Source organism: Juglans regia, chromosome 14 (genome assembly GCF_001411555.2).
Source record: "Juglans regia cultivar Chandler chromosome 14, Walnut 2.0, whole genome shotgun sequence".
Classification (NCBI taxonomy): Eukaryota; Viridiplantae; Streptophyta; class Magnoliopsida; order Fagales; family Juglandaceae; genus Juglans; species Juglans regia.
Window position 1 is genome coordinate 16181070 of NC_049914.1, and position 17546 is coordinate 16198615.

The following is a 17546-nucleotide window of genomic DNA, read 5'->3' on the forward strand; positions in this document are numbered from 1 at the left end:
CTAACCCTTGTGGTAAGTAATAATTACTACCAATATTCAAGCAATGTTAAGAAAATAATTTATCATACACTTATTAGCAGCAGAGAAAAGGGGGACTGAAGATGTTTAGAAAATTGGGGCCCAAAGTGATATTACATAGTATCAGGGAGGTTGGGGCACCTGTACGGTTTTCAGGCGTAACAACTGTAACGCCCTGTGGAAATCCCGATAAATATGGAGATGGAGTAATTAGTGGTAGATATTGAGATATTGTATTAGTAGAGTAATTAGTGGAGTAATTTATGGTAGATATTGTTTAGGAAGTTTCTATTTAGGAAGTTTCTGTTTTCCTGTCAATTAGTTAGGCAGATTTTCCTGCTCCTATTCTAGGAAATTCTTTCCTTCTTTAATATTTCTCTTGTATCTTAAATAGAGATCACTAGCATGTACAGAAATATATGGAAATATCATTCTGATTTCATGGTATCAGAGCTAGTGTTTTTTTCCTAAACCTGTCTATCAATGATGGAAACTGCCGTCAACAGCAAGGGGTCGATGACCTCTGAAACTCACGATAGTGAATCAGAAGCTATTTCCACCATGGGTTCAACTGGACTTGATAATTCATCCTTTCAACTCATGGTGGAGAAGCTAAATGGGAAGAATTTTCGTGAATGGGCTCAATCGATTAAACTCGTAATCGACGGCAAAGGCAAACTGGGATACCTTACCGGCGAGACAAAAAAGCCAGCCTCAACCTACGCTTCCTCCCTCAAAAAATGGAAGTCAGAAAATTCAATGGTGACTGCTTGGCTTGTAAATTCCATGAAGCCCACCATCGGCAAGACCTATCTATTCTTGCTATCAGCAAAAGATGTGTGGGAAGCTGTCCGTGAAACATATTCTGATGTTGAAAACTCCTTTCACATATTTGAGATTAAGACTCGGCTATGGCAAATGAAGCAAGGGGAGAGGGAGGTCACGGATTATTACATGGAGATGACAACCCTTTGTCAAGAACTCGATCTGAGTTTCGAAGAAGAATGGGAGTGCACTGGTGATAGCGTGCGATACAAGAGGTGACTCGAAAATGAAAGAGTTTTTGAATTTCTTGCAGGTCTTAACCGAGACCTGGATGATGTTCGCGGGAGGATCCTTGGCCGACGTCCCCTACCTTCAACACGCGAAGTGTTCTTGGAGGTGAGGCGAGAAGAAAATAGGCGTAAGGTAATGCTGAAGGAGATTGTCTCTGCTGGACATACTGGACCTGGAATGTTTGCCTTGGTGTCTCGGGGCACTCTTGTTGGATCAGGTTCAAGACAACACACGGGAAACCATCTGATTGGAAACCAAGGCAGAACAACCGAAACCGTGGTTTCCAAGTTGCTGTTGATCATCAAATCGAGCAACCTCAAGGAGAAAAGAGCCAAAATCCCACTCCAAGCAGTGCATTTAACGCTGAACAGTTGGAGCAACTTTATAAAATGATTTCTACCCTTCATGCTTCGGGTCAGTCCTCCACAAGTGTCTCTTCTGGTTCTTTAGCACATAGAGGTAATTTTTTGAAAGCCTTAAGTACCACCTCTCGGCACAAAACTCCTTGGATTATTGATTCTGGTGCCTCTGATCATATGACTGATTCTTATCATCTTTTCTCCTCATACTCACCTTGTGTTGGAAATCTGAAAGTTAAAATTGCAGATGGCTCACTCTCATCTGTTGCAGGCAAAGGGAGTATCCAAATTTCTGACTCTATAACACTAGAATCTGTTCTTCATGTCCCTAAGTTATCATGCAATTTGTTATCCATTAGCCAGTTGACAAAAAAATTCCAATTGCTCAGCTAAATTTCTTCCCTCTCATTGTCTTTCAGGACCTATCACCGGGGAAGACGATTGGTAGTGCTAAGGAGTGTGAGGGGCTCTACTACTTTGAGGAGGCTAATGTGAGTGAGCAAAGTCAAATTGCTATTTGTGATTCTGCATCTATTCCTAAGCATAGTGAACTTTTGTTATGGCATTCTAGAATGGGTCATCCCAATTTTCAGTATTTGAGACTTTTATTTCCTTCCATTTGTTCGAATAAAACGTCTCTTAATTTTCAATGTGAAATTTGTGAACTTGCTAAACATCAGCGTACTTCTTTCCCAAAATCCAAATACAAACCATCCAAACCTTTCACTATGATTCACAGCGATTTATGGGGACCTTCTCGTACTCTTAATCGTTCCCACACAAGATGGTTTGTTACTTTTATTGATGATCATACTCGTATTTGTTGGGTTTACCTATTGAAAGACAAAACTGAAGTTCGTTCTGTGTTTATCAATTTTCATTCCATGATTCAAACACAGTTCCAAACAAAAATTCAAATTCTTCGTACTGATAATGGCACAGAATATTTCAATAGTATCTTGTGGAATTATCTTCAACAGCATGGGATAATTCATCAAAGTTCATGTGTCGACGCCCCCCAACAAAATGGGGTTGCCGAACAAAAAAATAGACATATTCTTAAAGTTGCTCGTACATTGATGTTCACTACAAACATGCCAAAAATATTCTGGGGAGATGCCATCTTAACAGCTACATATCTCATTAATAGAATGCCTAGCCGTGTCCTTTCTTTTACAACACCTCTAAAAAAATTCCAGGAATTTTTTCCTAACTCTCGGCTTAGCTCAAGTCTATCTCTCAAAGTGTTTGGTTGTACAGCCTTTGTCCATGTTCATGATCACCATCGGAATAAACTGGACCCTAGAGCTCTTAAGTGTGTTTTTATTGGCTATTCTCCTACCCAAAAAGGCTACAAATGCTATTGATCCAGCCACACAAAAAATGTTTGTTAGCCTTGATGTTACTTTCTTTGAGACCATTCCTTACTTCCAAAAGCCCTCTCTTCAAGGGGAGAATTTGAGTGAAGCTTGGCCTTGGGATTTTCTGGACTTCGATGTCTCTATTGCTGAATCTATCCCAACCATTTTTGCTGAATCTGTCCCTATTGTTGAATCTGTCCTAACCATTTCTAAGCTGCCTGTTACAGAAGAAAACTTAAACTCAGGGGGAGATACAGAAAAACAAAATGACAAGGAGATACTTGTTTATTCAAGAAAGCCAAAATTAAGGTACAAGGAGAATCTCACACCTAAGGCACCTAAGAGAGTTGGAACCGATGATAGATCCAAACAACCATGAGTCTCTTTCCAATCCCAACCAGGTAATAGCTCAAAATTGTCATGAGTCCTCCTCTAATAAATCTGAGCCTACTGATATTGAGTTACCTATTGCTCTCAGGAAACAAACTCGGTCATGTACTCTCTATCCTATTTCAAAATTCATGTCTTACAATACTTTGTCTACAAGATGTCGGGCCTTTACTTCTAACCTTGATAGTATAAAAATTCCAAAGAATATTCAGGAAGCCTTGGAGATTCCAAAATGGAGAGAGGCAGTTATGGAAGAAATGCAGGCCTTGGAAAAAAATGAAACTTGGGAGGTGATGAATTTGCCAAGAGGGAAGAAACCAGTGGGCTGCAAATGGGTTTTCACTGTGAAATATAAAGCTGATGGGACAGTAGAACGATACAAAGCCCGTCTTGTTGCAAAGGGCTTTACACAAACCTATGGCATTGACTACACCGAGACATTTGCACCTATGGCAAAGTTAAATACAATTCGGGTACTCTTGTCTTTGGCAGTCAACTTGGATTGGCTACTTCAACAACTTGACATTAAGAATGCATTTTTGAATGGCGAATTAGAAGAAGAAGTTTTCATGACAGTACCACTAGGTTTTTGTAAGAAGGATGAAGAAAATAGAGTATGTAAACTCAAGAAATCCTTGTATGGACTCAAACAATCTCCAAGAGCATGGTTTGATAGATTTGCAAAGGTGATAAAGGGTCAAGGATATCGGCAAGGACAATCAAACCATACTATGTTTTTCCAGCAGTCCAAAGATGGAAAGAAAACAATTCTAATTATATATGTTGATGATATAATCCTAACTGGAGATAATCTAGTGGAGATGGAGAGGTTGAAGTAAGTCTTATCCACTGAGTTTGAAGTAAAGGACCTGGGACAAATGAGGTACTTCTTGGGAATGGAAGTTACTAGATCAAAGAAGGGAATTAGTGTTTCGTAGCGCAAGTATGTTCTTGATCTCCTAACTGAAACTAGCATGCTTGATTGTAAACCAAGTGACACAGCCATCGAAGCAGGAAAAGAACAGGAGACTTTGGAAGACCTATTGAAAAAGAGAGATATCAAAGATTAGTTGGCAAACTAATCTATCTATCACATACCAGACCTGACATTACATTCGCAGTAAGTGTGGTGAGTCAACACATGCATTCACCAAAGGAAACACACTCGGAAGTTGTGCACAAGATCCTCAGATATCTCAAGGGTTCTCTGGGCAAAGGACTATTCTTCAAAAAATGTGAAAGCAAGGAAGTAGAAGTCTTCACAGATTCTGATTGGGCAGGTTCAGCAGAGGATAGAAGGTCCACCACAGGGTACTGCACCTTTGTATGGGGAAATTTGGTAACTTGGAGAAGCAAAAAACAGAATGTAGTGGCCAGAAGTAGTGCTGAAGCTGAGTTTAGAGCAATTGCACAAGGGATGTGTGAAGGACTGTGGTTACGGAAACTCTTGGAAGAACTACATATCACAGTGAAATTCCCTATCAAGCTCTACTGTGATAACAAAGCAGCCATAAACATCTCTCTCAATCCAGTTCAGCATGACAGGACCAAGCATGTAGAAGTGGATAGACATTTTATCAAGGAAAAGGTTGAAGAAGGAACCATATGTATGACTTATGTTCCTACAAAAGAGCAAACAACAGACATCTTCACCAAAGGGCTATCTAGACAAAGTTTTGATGATTTTCTCTACAAGTTGGATATGATCAACATTTATGATCCAACTTGAGGGGGAGTGTGGAAATCCCGATAAATATGGAGATGGAGTAATTAGTGGTAGATATTGAGATATTGTATTAGTAGAGTAATTAGTGGAGTAATTTATTGATATGAACCCGTGGGAATGAATTCCCTTGAACCCACAATCAATTTGAAAACTCCCCAAGAAAGCCAAAAATCAAGTCAAGGATGGAGAATCTAGACCCGATGAGAACCCGTTTCAAGAACCTAGATTATATTAAAATCTAGACCCGTTGAAGAACCCGTCTCAAGAACCCAGATTACAAGGGAGGAACGCCACAAAGGTTGTGATTTACCTTTGATAAGTTCAAGAGTTCAATCAAGAACAAGAGGAGAAAACTCAACTCACAAATAAAATTCAATATTGTCTAAATCTCAAATGAGGCTACAAAGAGGTTTTTAAAGCCAAACCTAATCAAAACCCTAGCCAAAATAATGCCCCTTTTACCCAAAATTACCCTTGATGAACAGTAGCAGCTACAGTACGCGCGGCTACAGTAACCCAACAGTAAATTGATGAAACCCTAGTTCCTAAAATGTAATTTTCCAAATAAGCCCTTGGCCAAAATACAAGGCCTTCCCAAAAACATAGTTCAAAAGAAATAAGACATGTGAGTCAAGCATCTTCAAGCCCACTTATTCTAAACTAATAAAATAAATCATTTAACCAAATTGGAAGCCTCCAATAACAATAGGCCGTATCTTTAAGTCATGTCTTCCACAGCTTGAATAAAGTGGATCAAAACTGGTTCTTCTTCTTTCAGACCCATCTTCAATGTTGGGCTCTTGCTGGCTTCATCCCAGGTGGATTGCACCAATCCTTGCATTGCTTCCTTGATCTTCTTGGCCCTTGATCTTGTAATTGGCCCATCTGGAACTTGCAAAGGATTTTTAAGAGTAGGCCCACCTTGGTTCCTATCATTTATGGTAGATATTGTTTAGGAAGTTTCTATTTGGGAAGTTTCTGTTTTCCTGTCAATTAGTTAGGCAGATTTTCTTGCTCCTATTCTAGGAAATTCTTTCCTTCTTTAATATTTCTCTTGTATCTTAAATAGAGATCACTAGCATGTACAGAAATATATGGAAATATCATTCTGATTTCACGCCCCAATGGAAGGCCCAAACTACATGGCCTATATTCCAAAAGGACTAGTCAATGATACAATTGGAGCCCCATTGGAACCTTATAAAGAGCAAGAACTTCTCATTCCCAAGAAATGTGGGATCCCATACACCACATACTCTTATCCATATCATATGGGTTATCACAATCTATCCGCCTTAAATTCTCGACGTCCTCGTCGGGTCTATCCATTGTAGGTGGTATAGCTCAAGTCTCACATTTCTGGTTGGGATCGTCTCTGATACCATTTGTAATGCCCCGATGGAAGGCCCAAACCACATGGCCTATACTCCAAAAGGACTAGTCAATGATACAATTAGAGCCCCATTGGAACCTTATAAAGAGCAAGAACTTCTCCTTCCCAAGTAATGTGGGATCCCATACATCACCTACCCTTATTCATATCATATGGGTATCACAATAACTCATATGAAACAGGGGGAACAAGGGAATCCTGTGGCTTCATGCCATGTCTACTTTATTTCTTTCACATTTTCTGAATGTGTTTATATGATTATGAACCTATATATCATTCGGTATTCTAAAGAACTAAGGAGATTATGTACAAATTACATCATAATGTCAGTTACTCGACTATGAACCAATGTTGACATTTCGTACTTGCTGTCAGCAAGTTCAAGATATTTCTGTCTATCAGATATGTAAGCCTTCAATATTATTACCAAAAGTTCACTCATCTTTAGAAATTAGGTGATGCTAGACTACTGATATGTTTTCCTAATTTAGTGTGTTGGACAACAGAAGTTGAAATCCCTGTCCTTGTTTTTCCTTCTTACTTGTGATCTGTTCTAATATATGCAACCACATTTAAAATTGTAATTTATTTGTCTTGCTGGAAACTCTAGTTTTTTGTGCTCATGAATGCTGGTATAACCAGGGACATATGACATTATTGTGCAGATATTCTCTTTATGGGCAGTTAGTAACAAAAAGTATGGAGGGTTAGGCTTTTCATCTCAAGATGTTGGCATAGTTCTAGCAATCTCAGGTATTCTCACACAGATTGCACTACCAAAATATTGTCTAAAGTGTAATATTGTCTAGCCAAGATGTCGAGATTTTTTTGACGCAATCCTTCTCTTAAGTGTAATAGTGAGGAAACCCGGTTGTGATGCTTATAAAAACTAGATTTATCGTTTTACTCATTTTTTCTGTTTAATTTCAAAAAACTCATGCAGGCTTCAAACCCTACGACCGGACCTTGATTTCATGCCCTGAACCCTGAAAGTCACTGCTAATAAAATGACCTAAGTCATCTACCTTTAGATAGGAACTGGGCTGTAAAATGGGGTACTGTTCATGGTGCTGCACGTATTGGGGTACTGTCATAAATTGGATTTGGTATTGCTGCCCTTTGCAGAGGTTAATAGCAAGGTGTTATTATGCATTGTTAAGTTCGGTGTCACTGTAAAATATTGATGATTCAGCAAAATAGTGAAAGAGAGGTCATACAATGTGGGATCATTAAACAATAGCTGCTGTAATCTCTTTGAATAGGCTTACATTCATTCACCTACTTCAGAAGTTAGTGATTTGTTTGTGTTATTAGGGTTGGGGCTTTTACTGTTTCAACTTTTGTTGTATCCACCAATGGAAAGAGTCCTTGGGCCAGTTATGGTTACGCGCCTCTCAGCGGTAAATTTGAGCACTTTCCTATCTTATTTATTTCTTATTTTGCTTCTTATCTTAGGTAACACTGTTAATATTCTCTATGTAATACTTCTGTTGTGCAGGTGATTTCAATGCCATTGCTGTCACTTTACCCTTATATAGCTATGCTCTCAGGGTTAGCCCTTCATTTGGTAATAAACTGTGCGTCAATGTTGAGGAATGCTCTATCTGTAAGTACATTGGACTTGAAATTTTCAATTGGATTGCTACATTTCCTTCTACGTAGTTAAGATTAGAAAGTAATAATAGCAGTATAAGTATCTTATCTTTCGTATTTTATCCTTGAACTAATAGCATTCACTTACCAGATATTGATGTTTTTGTACAAAACATTGTTCACCCTTTAATGGTTTAAAGAATCAAGCAGAGAAGCCATCCATTAAAATGACCAATACAGTACACGAAAGATTTATAGATAGAGTCGATGCTTTAATATTAACAGTGTGATGGTTGAGAATCATATTGACAGTCAATGCTCCATCTACAATTTTAAAACTCTTTCTCCCGCCCTTCCTCAAAATTTTTGACCATGATAGTTTTACCTCTGTGTTGGGCTTTGGCTTGTTGGATTGGATCTCAGGGTTTGCAAATTTGTAACACCCTGCCTAAAAAGCCCGTTAAGACTTCTTAATCCCAATTAGCATAAGATTGCATTTTTTTTTATTGCTTGAGAATCACACTTTGGGTTTAGTTAGAAGTAGTGGGAGAATTTTAGTATGTTATTTTTAGAATAATTGCCAAGAACCAAGAGGAGAGTGACACTTGGCATCCTTAGTGGGCTAAGCAAAAGGCTAAGTATGGATGGATTTAGAGGTAAGCCCAATAGTGTTTTATCTTGGGTCCTCAATCACTAAGGATGTGGTGGGCTAGGAATAAGGCAATAAGCCTAAAACTATTTGGATCTATAGGCCCCTCTTGAAAAGCCTTAGAGATTAAGCCCAAACATGTAAAAGCCATTAAGCCTTTGGGCCTAACTTGGTAATAGTAGAGGCCCCTGGCCCATTACTAGATAGACATACCATTTTGACACAATTTTAGGAATTCTTCTGCAAGCTACCTACAAAAGGAAGGATTTCTTCTGAAAACAAAATAAAAGTGACACTGCTGGTATGAACGAGGCTGTTATGAAATGAATGAGGCATCTACATTTTGAACTGCATTGTTAACCTTGTTTGTTGCAATAATTTGATCTAACAGGGTCGTTTTTTTTCTAGGTTTCCCTTGTCACTGGAATATTCATATTGCAAAATAATGCCGTGGTTAGTTTACTTGGTGGCAGAATGTTTCTTTTCATGGTTACGAGTAAAATTCTCAAAGTTAGTTATCTTCTGCATAATTTCTGGTATAAATGATAATTCTTCAACCCAATGCTTCTGTTATAGCCTCAAAACCAAAGAGGAGCTGCTAATGGCATTTCCATGACTGCAATGTCGGTTTTCAAAGCATTTGGCCCTGCAGGAGGAGGTGCTCTGTAAGTGGAGTTTTCATCAATTTAGTTACGCTAGCTTTCATCTCGTTCATTGCATTTGGGCATTATTGTACATGATTTATACATAATTGTTAAAAAAATATATTAACAAAAATGAGATGACTGATTAGTTTTTTATGTAATCGAGAATTATCTCTGTTCAAGTCTAGAAAAGACATCAGGAAGTGATGGGAGCTGAGAGACTCGAAACCCTTATGCATATGGGTCATATTCTTGCTTTAAGCCAATGAGAAAGTGAACAATATCAATATCTTGATGTTTTTTTTCCATGCATGAAACATCAGAGGATAGTGGCTGATACATGTTTTGTTCTTCCCACACACTAACTTGCAAACATTATTCCTCTGGAACTCTACTCAAAACCAAAATACTGCTTATACACCATAGATCCAAGTGATATCCCTCAAACCAGATTTCATATGCTGTGGATGTTCCCACATGGTCTTGGTAGTCTAAAGATTGAGTAACATTAGAGCAGGCATTGGGCCCAAGGCTAGTTACCATGAAAGGCATGACTTGAGCATCTTCCAGATCACATAAAATGTCACGTGCATCATTGTCTTAGGATAAAAATTGGGCTTGCAGAAAAGTAGGGGTTAAAAATATCTATTTTTCCTTGCTCTCAACAGTTTATCATGTAACGTGAGAATCGCCAATACAATTGACCTAGCATTTATTCAAGGGTCTTTTCGTTGATACTAATGTATTCCAAGGAAAATGCACCAACCTCCCTCAAACTGTCATTCAATTTGAAATCAACCCTCAAATTACCAAGAAATTGTAATTTACCCTTTTCCCTTGAAAAGATGAAATTATTGCTTCAATTTCTCAAAAAGACAAAGTATGCTATCAAATTCCAAAAAAATTACTTTTCTAAATTATAATTTAAAAAAAAAAAAGTATTTTATTTTTATTTTTCATGATTGTATTTTTTATTTTTTGTTCGAAAAAATTATTAATGTTTTTCTTTTTAGTTTTTTTTAATTTTAGCTAGATAGAGCCACCCGTGCTCCTAATGTAGAGCTAGAACTACTTCTACCGTGGAATCCACGATCACACATGAGGACCTCGCCTTCCAAAAAAAGTGGCTGCTAAGAACAATCATTGGTTTGCTTCATTCTTTGACTGCTTTGCTTCCCCACCCCACCCCCGGCCCCCCACCCCAAAAGGAGAGACTTGTTCTTGCTCTCCTCCTAATTCAGGAAGACGGAAAACACCGGTTAGGTTGGTCCAACCAAGAAAGGCATGGGAGTCTTTAGCCATTGTTTGGGCTGAGTTAAGTAATAACTTTAAATTTTACGTTTTCTAATCTTTTGGTATTTCTTTTTGGTTAAAATTATTATATTTTCATGTTTTCTATTTTTCATCAAGGGTGTTACGCCAATTTTTTATGGAGGGGTTAGATTACAATTTTTGGTACTTTGAGGGTGTGAACGGCCAAATTGATAGTTTGGGGAGTTGATTACAAATTGGGTGGTAGTTTGAGGGAGGTTTGTGTTTTTTCCTCATATATTTTCATCAAGTCAATTATACGTAAGTAGTCTAATAACAGATGTTTACATTATTTATAAAGTTCTCTTTACAAAACTAGCTGTTTCCTCAAATTTTTTTTTTTATTTCACTTTGGATGATAATGAACATTATGTGTTAATAAAACTTCATTCTGAGAACCTCTTCAGCATGATCAAATGGAGTCTCCTTGGTTTATTCTTGAAAAAAACTGTTTGTCGATTTATTTTAGGCATTTATTATGCCAAGCAGATCTGCTTCTTGCATGATTTTATCACGGATATGGAGTTTCTTGGTAATGGTCCCGGCAAGCTGAAGGAGTGAGAACTTGATCGGAGTTCTACCCTTTCAGCTGAAGGTTTGGGGCTTTCTTGGCTGATCTCTATCATCTTGAAGTTACACATGCTTTGTTTTCCTTCTTGCCCTATATAATTCCTACATGCACACTGCATCATTGGAATATAAGTTTCTAGAAGCAATCATTCAATTAATACATTTCTTATCTTTTAAGAGTTTGATTTCTAATCTTAAGTTTTTGAATGCTCTCTAGCTGAAAAATTCCTATTTCTAGGGTTACTTCAATAGAATATGCAGTATATGCAGACTCCTTGATGCTTCAATTTCCAATCTGTGTCCTGTGATAAATTGTTGGGTACAGATTGGTTGGTTTCATGCAGTGAGAGTGGCTTATAGAGGAAATAATAGAAACTGAAGTGGCTCTTAAAATACATGGTCTTGGTTGATACTTCTGGCAATGATTACAGTACTTGAAGCACCAAAACAGTGTTTATACTTGTTTCATGAGTAGCGGAGTAGTCAGGCACATAATGTAATCTTTAAGAACTGATGAGTGCAACCAATTTTTGGACGTTAATGCATCAAATGTATATCTTTATAATCCATATATTAGTCATATAGGTAATGGGGACGATATATGAAGCAACTAAGGGGGCTAGAAAGAGTACTATTATTCTAAGGCTTTTGCACCACACACTGCTTACGTGACATAATTTGATTTGGAAGATAAATTTTAAAATTTGAATCTTACAAGTCAAATCTTACCATTTAAGTAATATGATGGTGTGTTCTACATACTGGCTTGAGAATAGAATAACTCGGCCTAAAAATGCTTTTCAATGTGTTTATTTGTGGGTTGTGGATGAATGTGGTATGTAGGAGTGCAACTTTTCGTGTCATTACTTGATCGTATTTATCTTCACCTGCAGCTTTTCTTGGGCCCAAAAGCGGCAAGTAGCTGCCTTCCTCCCAGGTATATTCACTTGATCACAATGTCCTACTAGTTCATAAAAAGATAAAATAAAATAAAATAAAAAGAAAAGCTTTTCCCCTGTGCTTCTGAAGTGCCGTTGATAGAGTTCTTTCAAAATTTTATGTGTATGTGCGCATGTGCACATGTGCTCTGGGTTGGGTAGATGGGTCTTTTATTGAAGTTTTAAATGAACTTTGAAATACGACTCACGTGGGAAAGAGAGAAGGAAGAGTGTGCATTTATCAATGCTTGTGCTATTGCTTTAAAGCATGTGCTTAGGTGTGTGATTGGGTGTGGACAAGTTTAAGATGCTTCACATTTTACACACACAAACGAGCACACAGGTGCAGGTGCATGTGCCTGCTATGGGGTGTAGGGCTCTAGTGACGCCTTGATGGCACACTTGGCACTTAGCACAAAGTATCAAAGCTCGAAGTGATCTTGACTGTTAATTTAGGAAGACTGATATCCAATATCTAGTGACTAGAGTTGGACATTTGGATGATAATAAACCCAATCCAATGGTTAGATTCAGTTGGCCATTGATAATATGAATTTATGAATTAATTAATTACTATTAAATAGTCAAATTAAATAATTGCTACCAAGAAATTTGATACAATGGTAAGATTAAATGACCATTATTTGTAAGTGCAATCTAATGATCAAGATTAATTACACCACACACCATCCATATGGCATAATTTGATATGTAAGATTCAAATTTTGAAATTTATCATCCTAATTAAATTGTGCCACGTGGATGGTGTGTGGTGTAAAGACCTCCAAATAGAATTATTCTTTAAAGAAACTGGCAAAGTGACTGTTCAAAGAGTCATATTGTAAGGCTCTTTTATTATAAAGTGGATCTAACATATCATATGTAGCCACGTTAGTATGTGAACTTTACTTTTGAGAGATCTCTTTATGAACCTAACACTTCTCATATAATTTGACTGAAAAAGCAACTAATTGGCCATATATGAAATAGAATTAAGTGCAATTATATATCTCATTTCCTTCTAAATTTTAGCACATTTGTATTATCTTATTTTCTTCTAAATTTTGCCTACTTTCAAAGCTTTTTGTTTGATCAGTTCTTATTAAGGTTATAGCTATTGCAATAACAAAACAATTCTAATGTTTTTGCCAAAATTGTTAATCTTTAAGTATTATGGTTTGATTTCGTTTGGTACACTTCTCATATAATTTGACTGAAAAAGCAACTAATTGGCCATATATGAAATAGAATTAAGTGCAATTATATATCTCATTTCCTTCTAAATTTTAGCACATTTGTATTATCTTATTTTCTTCTAAATTTTGCCTACTTTCAAAGCTTTTTGTTTGATCAGTTCTTATTAAGGTTATAGCTATTGCAATAACAAAACAATTCTAATGTTTTTGCCAAAATTGTTAATCTTTAAGTATTATGGTTTGATTTCGTTTGGTGCATAACACAGTCAAAACAACCGAAAAGGTTTCTAGGCTTCATTGTATCTAGTAGACTATTTTGTAGACTACATTTTTGCCCTATGTAATCACACGCTTTGCAGCTTCTCTCAATTCCGTTTCCTTCTTTATCAACAGCAATTTTCCTTTTCCTTAAATCAAGTTATTTAGAGATTTCAAAACCTTTACTAGAAATGCAACTCTAGAAATTGGGGGGACTGTAGCAGCTGTGCGACTTCAATTGCCAAAAGCACGTTGTTTCCTTCTCTCATATTAGCATGTGGGGTTCATCTCTATGATAAGGGGATTATACCATCTTTCAAATTTCCTTCTTGCATTCTTTATATTGGCTTGCAAGGTTTATTCAAAATAGTGTTGGGAACTAATTGCCACAACTGTTTGATTTTCATGTTTCCACCGAGCATATTGAGAACTTCCTTTCTCTTTTCTATTCTTTATCATCTGTTAAGTCGTTGCTGGAGGCTGATCCAGAGTAAGTTAAACTGCATGCAGCAGTCTGGTATGCTCTCAGTATGCTCTCAGTCAAACCAGAGTACAAATCCATACTTTCCTATATTGATAATTAGCACCATACACTCTCTCATATACAGAGTACTCGAACTGATTTCTCATCTTAGCCATCCCCAAAATGTGACAAAAAGGCAAAGGAGCTGTTAGTTTTGATTCTAAAAATTGTATTTTTTCATTATTTCCATCAATTAGTGCTTTAAAGCTGAGTAGTTTGGCATGGACAGCTAACAGATTTTATAGAGAAGTTTCACAAGTTGGGGGATACCCAAAAAGCTTCATTTCAGAATGATTATTTAATAGTAGAGACAGAGCTTTCTGTATCTCTGTCTCAAGAGCTTTATGAAGTAGTTCACCTTTAATGTACTAGAACGATCCTTGAGCAATTTACTGGAATATGCTAGATGATAGGGCTCTAAAAGTTTTGGTTTATTTGACACTCTGACTGTGCTTGACTTATTGAATCACAGGTAATCAGATGGTTTTCTTCATTTTGAACGTGGTCCAGTTTATCGGCTTGCTACTTACTTTCAAGCCATTTCTTGCACTCCCTCCACACAGAAGCAAGGAAAATGTTGCGAGAAAAACATAAGTATTTGTAAGTGGAAGACTTTCTGACCCGTTATGTGGCGACTAAATACTTCCTGAACTTCCTGAAAGTATACGTGCCAATAATTCTGTCACTACATTAAGCATTGTATTTAACAAATTTCAACTTTTACTGTCGTTTCTCTCATTAGAGGTATTGTGGCTGTCACCTGTATTACTACAGATTCAAATTTGTGATTACAGTTTACTTCAGATTTCGAGTACAAAATTAGCTGAGTGGCAAAATTCAAGGATTAGCTAGGCCTTTTTCTTTTTTTTTTTGAGTCGGGGAGGGGGTCGAACCCAAGACCTCAATTTTGAAGGTTTGGGTGTTATGCCATCAAAACATATGCCTTTGGCAAGGATTAGCTAGGCCTTGGAAGAGAGAGATTCCTATTATTTTTTCCTTGTATTCAAGGATTGTAGACACTCGCTGGCTTGTAACAAATAGCCCAACTAACTTGTCCATAATATACATGTGAGAATTAACACATCAGTTCCTCGCTCCTACGCGTTCCAACAACTAAAAGATAGCTCATCACGTCCTAAACTAAATAAAAAATAAAAAATAAATAAATCTCTAAAATCCTCTTTCAACTCATCTCTAGGATCCTCTCCCGTTCAAAACAAATTGGGTGTTGTTTCAAAATTTGGATTGACATTCCTTCCAAGTCCATCATCGGCGGTCTGTCCTTACTAACAAACAAGCAGTTAAAAAATGACTTAGTTGTGACTTTTGCATAAAGCGATTCATGACTTGATGAATTGTAAGAATAACAAAAGGAATGGAAGAAGAAGAAGAAGCACATGAGAGAATCTTCTGAAAGTGTTGCCTCACTTCATTCATTTCATATATGCAAGGTGCAGCTGCCTTTTTGTGCAGAAAAGGAAAATAGCTCTAACTAACTAAAGAATAAAGGAATCTATACAGCTGTGTAACTAACTCTGAAAATACATAAAAGTACATTACATTTCAACTAAAGGAGGGACTTTCTAGTAATCTGATAGCAACATTAACAGCACAGGGTGCTTAAAATGCAATCATCATTCCATTTTGTTGAGTAGCCAGATTTTGATTTTGATAGGGATATGCTTGTGCTGCTGCTCTATCTCCGGCGCAAGATGGAGAATAGATATTCACTATTCATATCTTGGATAAATGAGAATAAAGGGTATAGGATGGGAGGGATTTTGTGAATATGTCAGCTAACTGTGAGTGAGTGGAGACATGAGCAGTTTTGATGCTGCCTCTTAGGATTTTATCTCTTATTAAGTGACAATCCAATTCAATGTGTTTTGTCCTTTCATGAAAAACTGGGTTGGCTGCTATGTGGAGAGTAGCTTGATTATCACAAAACATCTCAGTAGCTTGAGGATGAGGAATAAATAGATCAGAGAGCAGTTGTATGAGCCATGTGAATTCAGTAGAAAGGGTTGCCATGGCACGATATTCTGCTTCAGCAGATGATCGTGACACAACATTTTGTTTCTTTGAACACCAAGAAATGAGGGAATTTCCCAAGAATATGCAATAACCAGTTACTGATTTTCGTGTATCAGGGCAAGAAGCCCAATCTGAGTCATAGTAACCTTGTAAGTGTACTGATGAAGTAGATGACAGAAGGATACCTTGACAAGGAGCATTTTTAAGGTATCTCAGGACTTTATTAGCTGTAGTGAGGTGGGTGGTGGTGGGTTTGTCCATAAATCGGCCGAGGACTTGAATGTGGTAGCTTATATCTAGTCTAGTGAGGGTGAGGTATAAAAGTCGACCTATAAGCTGCTTATAAGAGGTGGGATCAGCTAAGGGAGTGCCAGTGGTCTTGCTTAGCTTGTGATTTTGGTCCATTGGAATTTTCAAGGGCTTAGAAGCTAAGTGACCAGAATCAGCAAGTATATCTAGAGTATATTTTCTTTGGCAAAGATGAATGCCAGTTGGAGATCTAGCAACCTCAATGGCAAGAAAATATCTTAAGGATCCAAGGTCTTTAATTCTGAATTGGTGGTTCAAAAAACTTTTGAGAACAAAAATGAAATCAAGGGAATGGCTTGCAACTATTATGTCATCTACATAAACAAGCAAGGCTGTGAAAGTGGCACCATTGAGGCAGGGTTGCCATGGCACAATATTCTGCTTCAACAGATGATCGTGACACAACATTTTGTTTATTTGAACGCCAAGAAATGAGGGAATTTTCTAAGAAGATGCAATAACCAGTTACTTATTTTCATGTATTAGGGCAAGAAGCCCGATTTGAGTCACAGTAACCTTGTAAGTGTATTGATGAAGTAGATGACAGAAGGATACCTTGACCAGGAGCATTTTTAAGGTATCTCAGGACTTTATTAGCTGCAGTGAGGTGGGTGGTGGTGGGTTTGTCCATAAATCAGCTGAGGACTTGAATGGGATAACTTATATCTGGTCTAGTGAGGGTGAGGTATAAAAGTCGACCTATAAGCTGCCTATAGGAGGTGGGATCAGCTAAGGGAGTGCCAGTGGTCTTGCTTAGCTTGTGATTTTGGTCCATTGAAATTTTCAAGGGCTTAGAAGCTAAGTGACCAGAATCAGCAAGTATATCCAGAGTATATTTTCTTTGGCAAAGATGAATACCAGTTGGAGATCTAGCAACCTCAATGGCAAGAAAATATCTTAAGGATCCAAGGTCTTTAATTCTGAATTGGTGGTTCAAAAAACTTTTGAGAACAAAAATGATATCAAGGGAATTACTTGCAACTATTATGTCATCTACATAAACAAGCAAGGCTGTGAAAGTGGCACCATTGATGCAAGTGAAAAGGCTATAGTCAGCCTTTGACTGTTTAAAACCAAACTGAATTAAGGATGTGGAGAATTTATCATACCATTGCCGTGAGGCTTGCTTAAGTCCATAGAGACTTTTAAGCAATTTGCATACTTGGCTAGGCTTGCCCTTTTGATATCTAGGTGGCCTTTTCATGTAAATTTCCTCCT

At 37.4% G+C, this 17546-nt stretch overlaps 2 protein-coding genes across 3 annotated transcripts in view; one reads left to right on the forward strand and one right to left on the reverse strand.

The window, feature by feature from the left end:
- Positions 1–14788, forward strand: part of LOC108989699 (probable peptide/nitrate transporter At3g43790) — a 38372-nt gene extending 23584 nt beyond the window's left edge. Inside the window, exons 11-18 of one of the 2 annotated variants that reach the window (XM_018963408.1) lie at positions 1853–1924; positions 6969–7056; positions 7618–7703; positions 7802–7909; positions 8954–8998; positions 9122–9210; positions 11964–12007; positions 14458–14788. In XM_018963408.1, the coding sequence (XP_018818953.1) occupies positions 1853–1924; positions 6969–7056; positions 7618–7703; positions 7802–7909; positions 8954–8998; positions 9122–9210; positions 11964–12007; positions 14458–14579 (654 nt within the window). In that variant the 3' untranslated portion in view covers positions 14580–14788. The remainder of the gene's footprint in view (positions 1–1852; positions 1925–6968; positions 7057–7617; positions 7704–7801; positions 7910–8953; positions 8999–9121; positions 9211–11963; positions 12008–14457) is intronic. The other variant, XM_018963410.2, reaches the window with a different exon arrangement.
- A 931-nt stretch (positions 14789–15719) lies between these two features.
- On the reverse strand, positions 15720–16736 carry LOC108989675 (uncharacterized mitochondrial protein AtMg00810-like). Its single transcript, XM_018963371.1, has one exon. The coding sequence runs from the start codon at positions 16734–16736 to the stop codon at positions 15720–15722; it is 1017 nt and encodes a 338-aa protein (XP_018818916.1).
- Between the last annotated feature and the right edge of the window lie 810 nt (positions 16737–17546).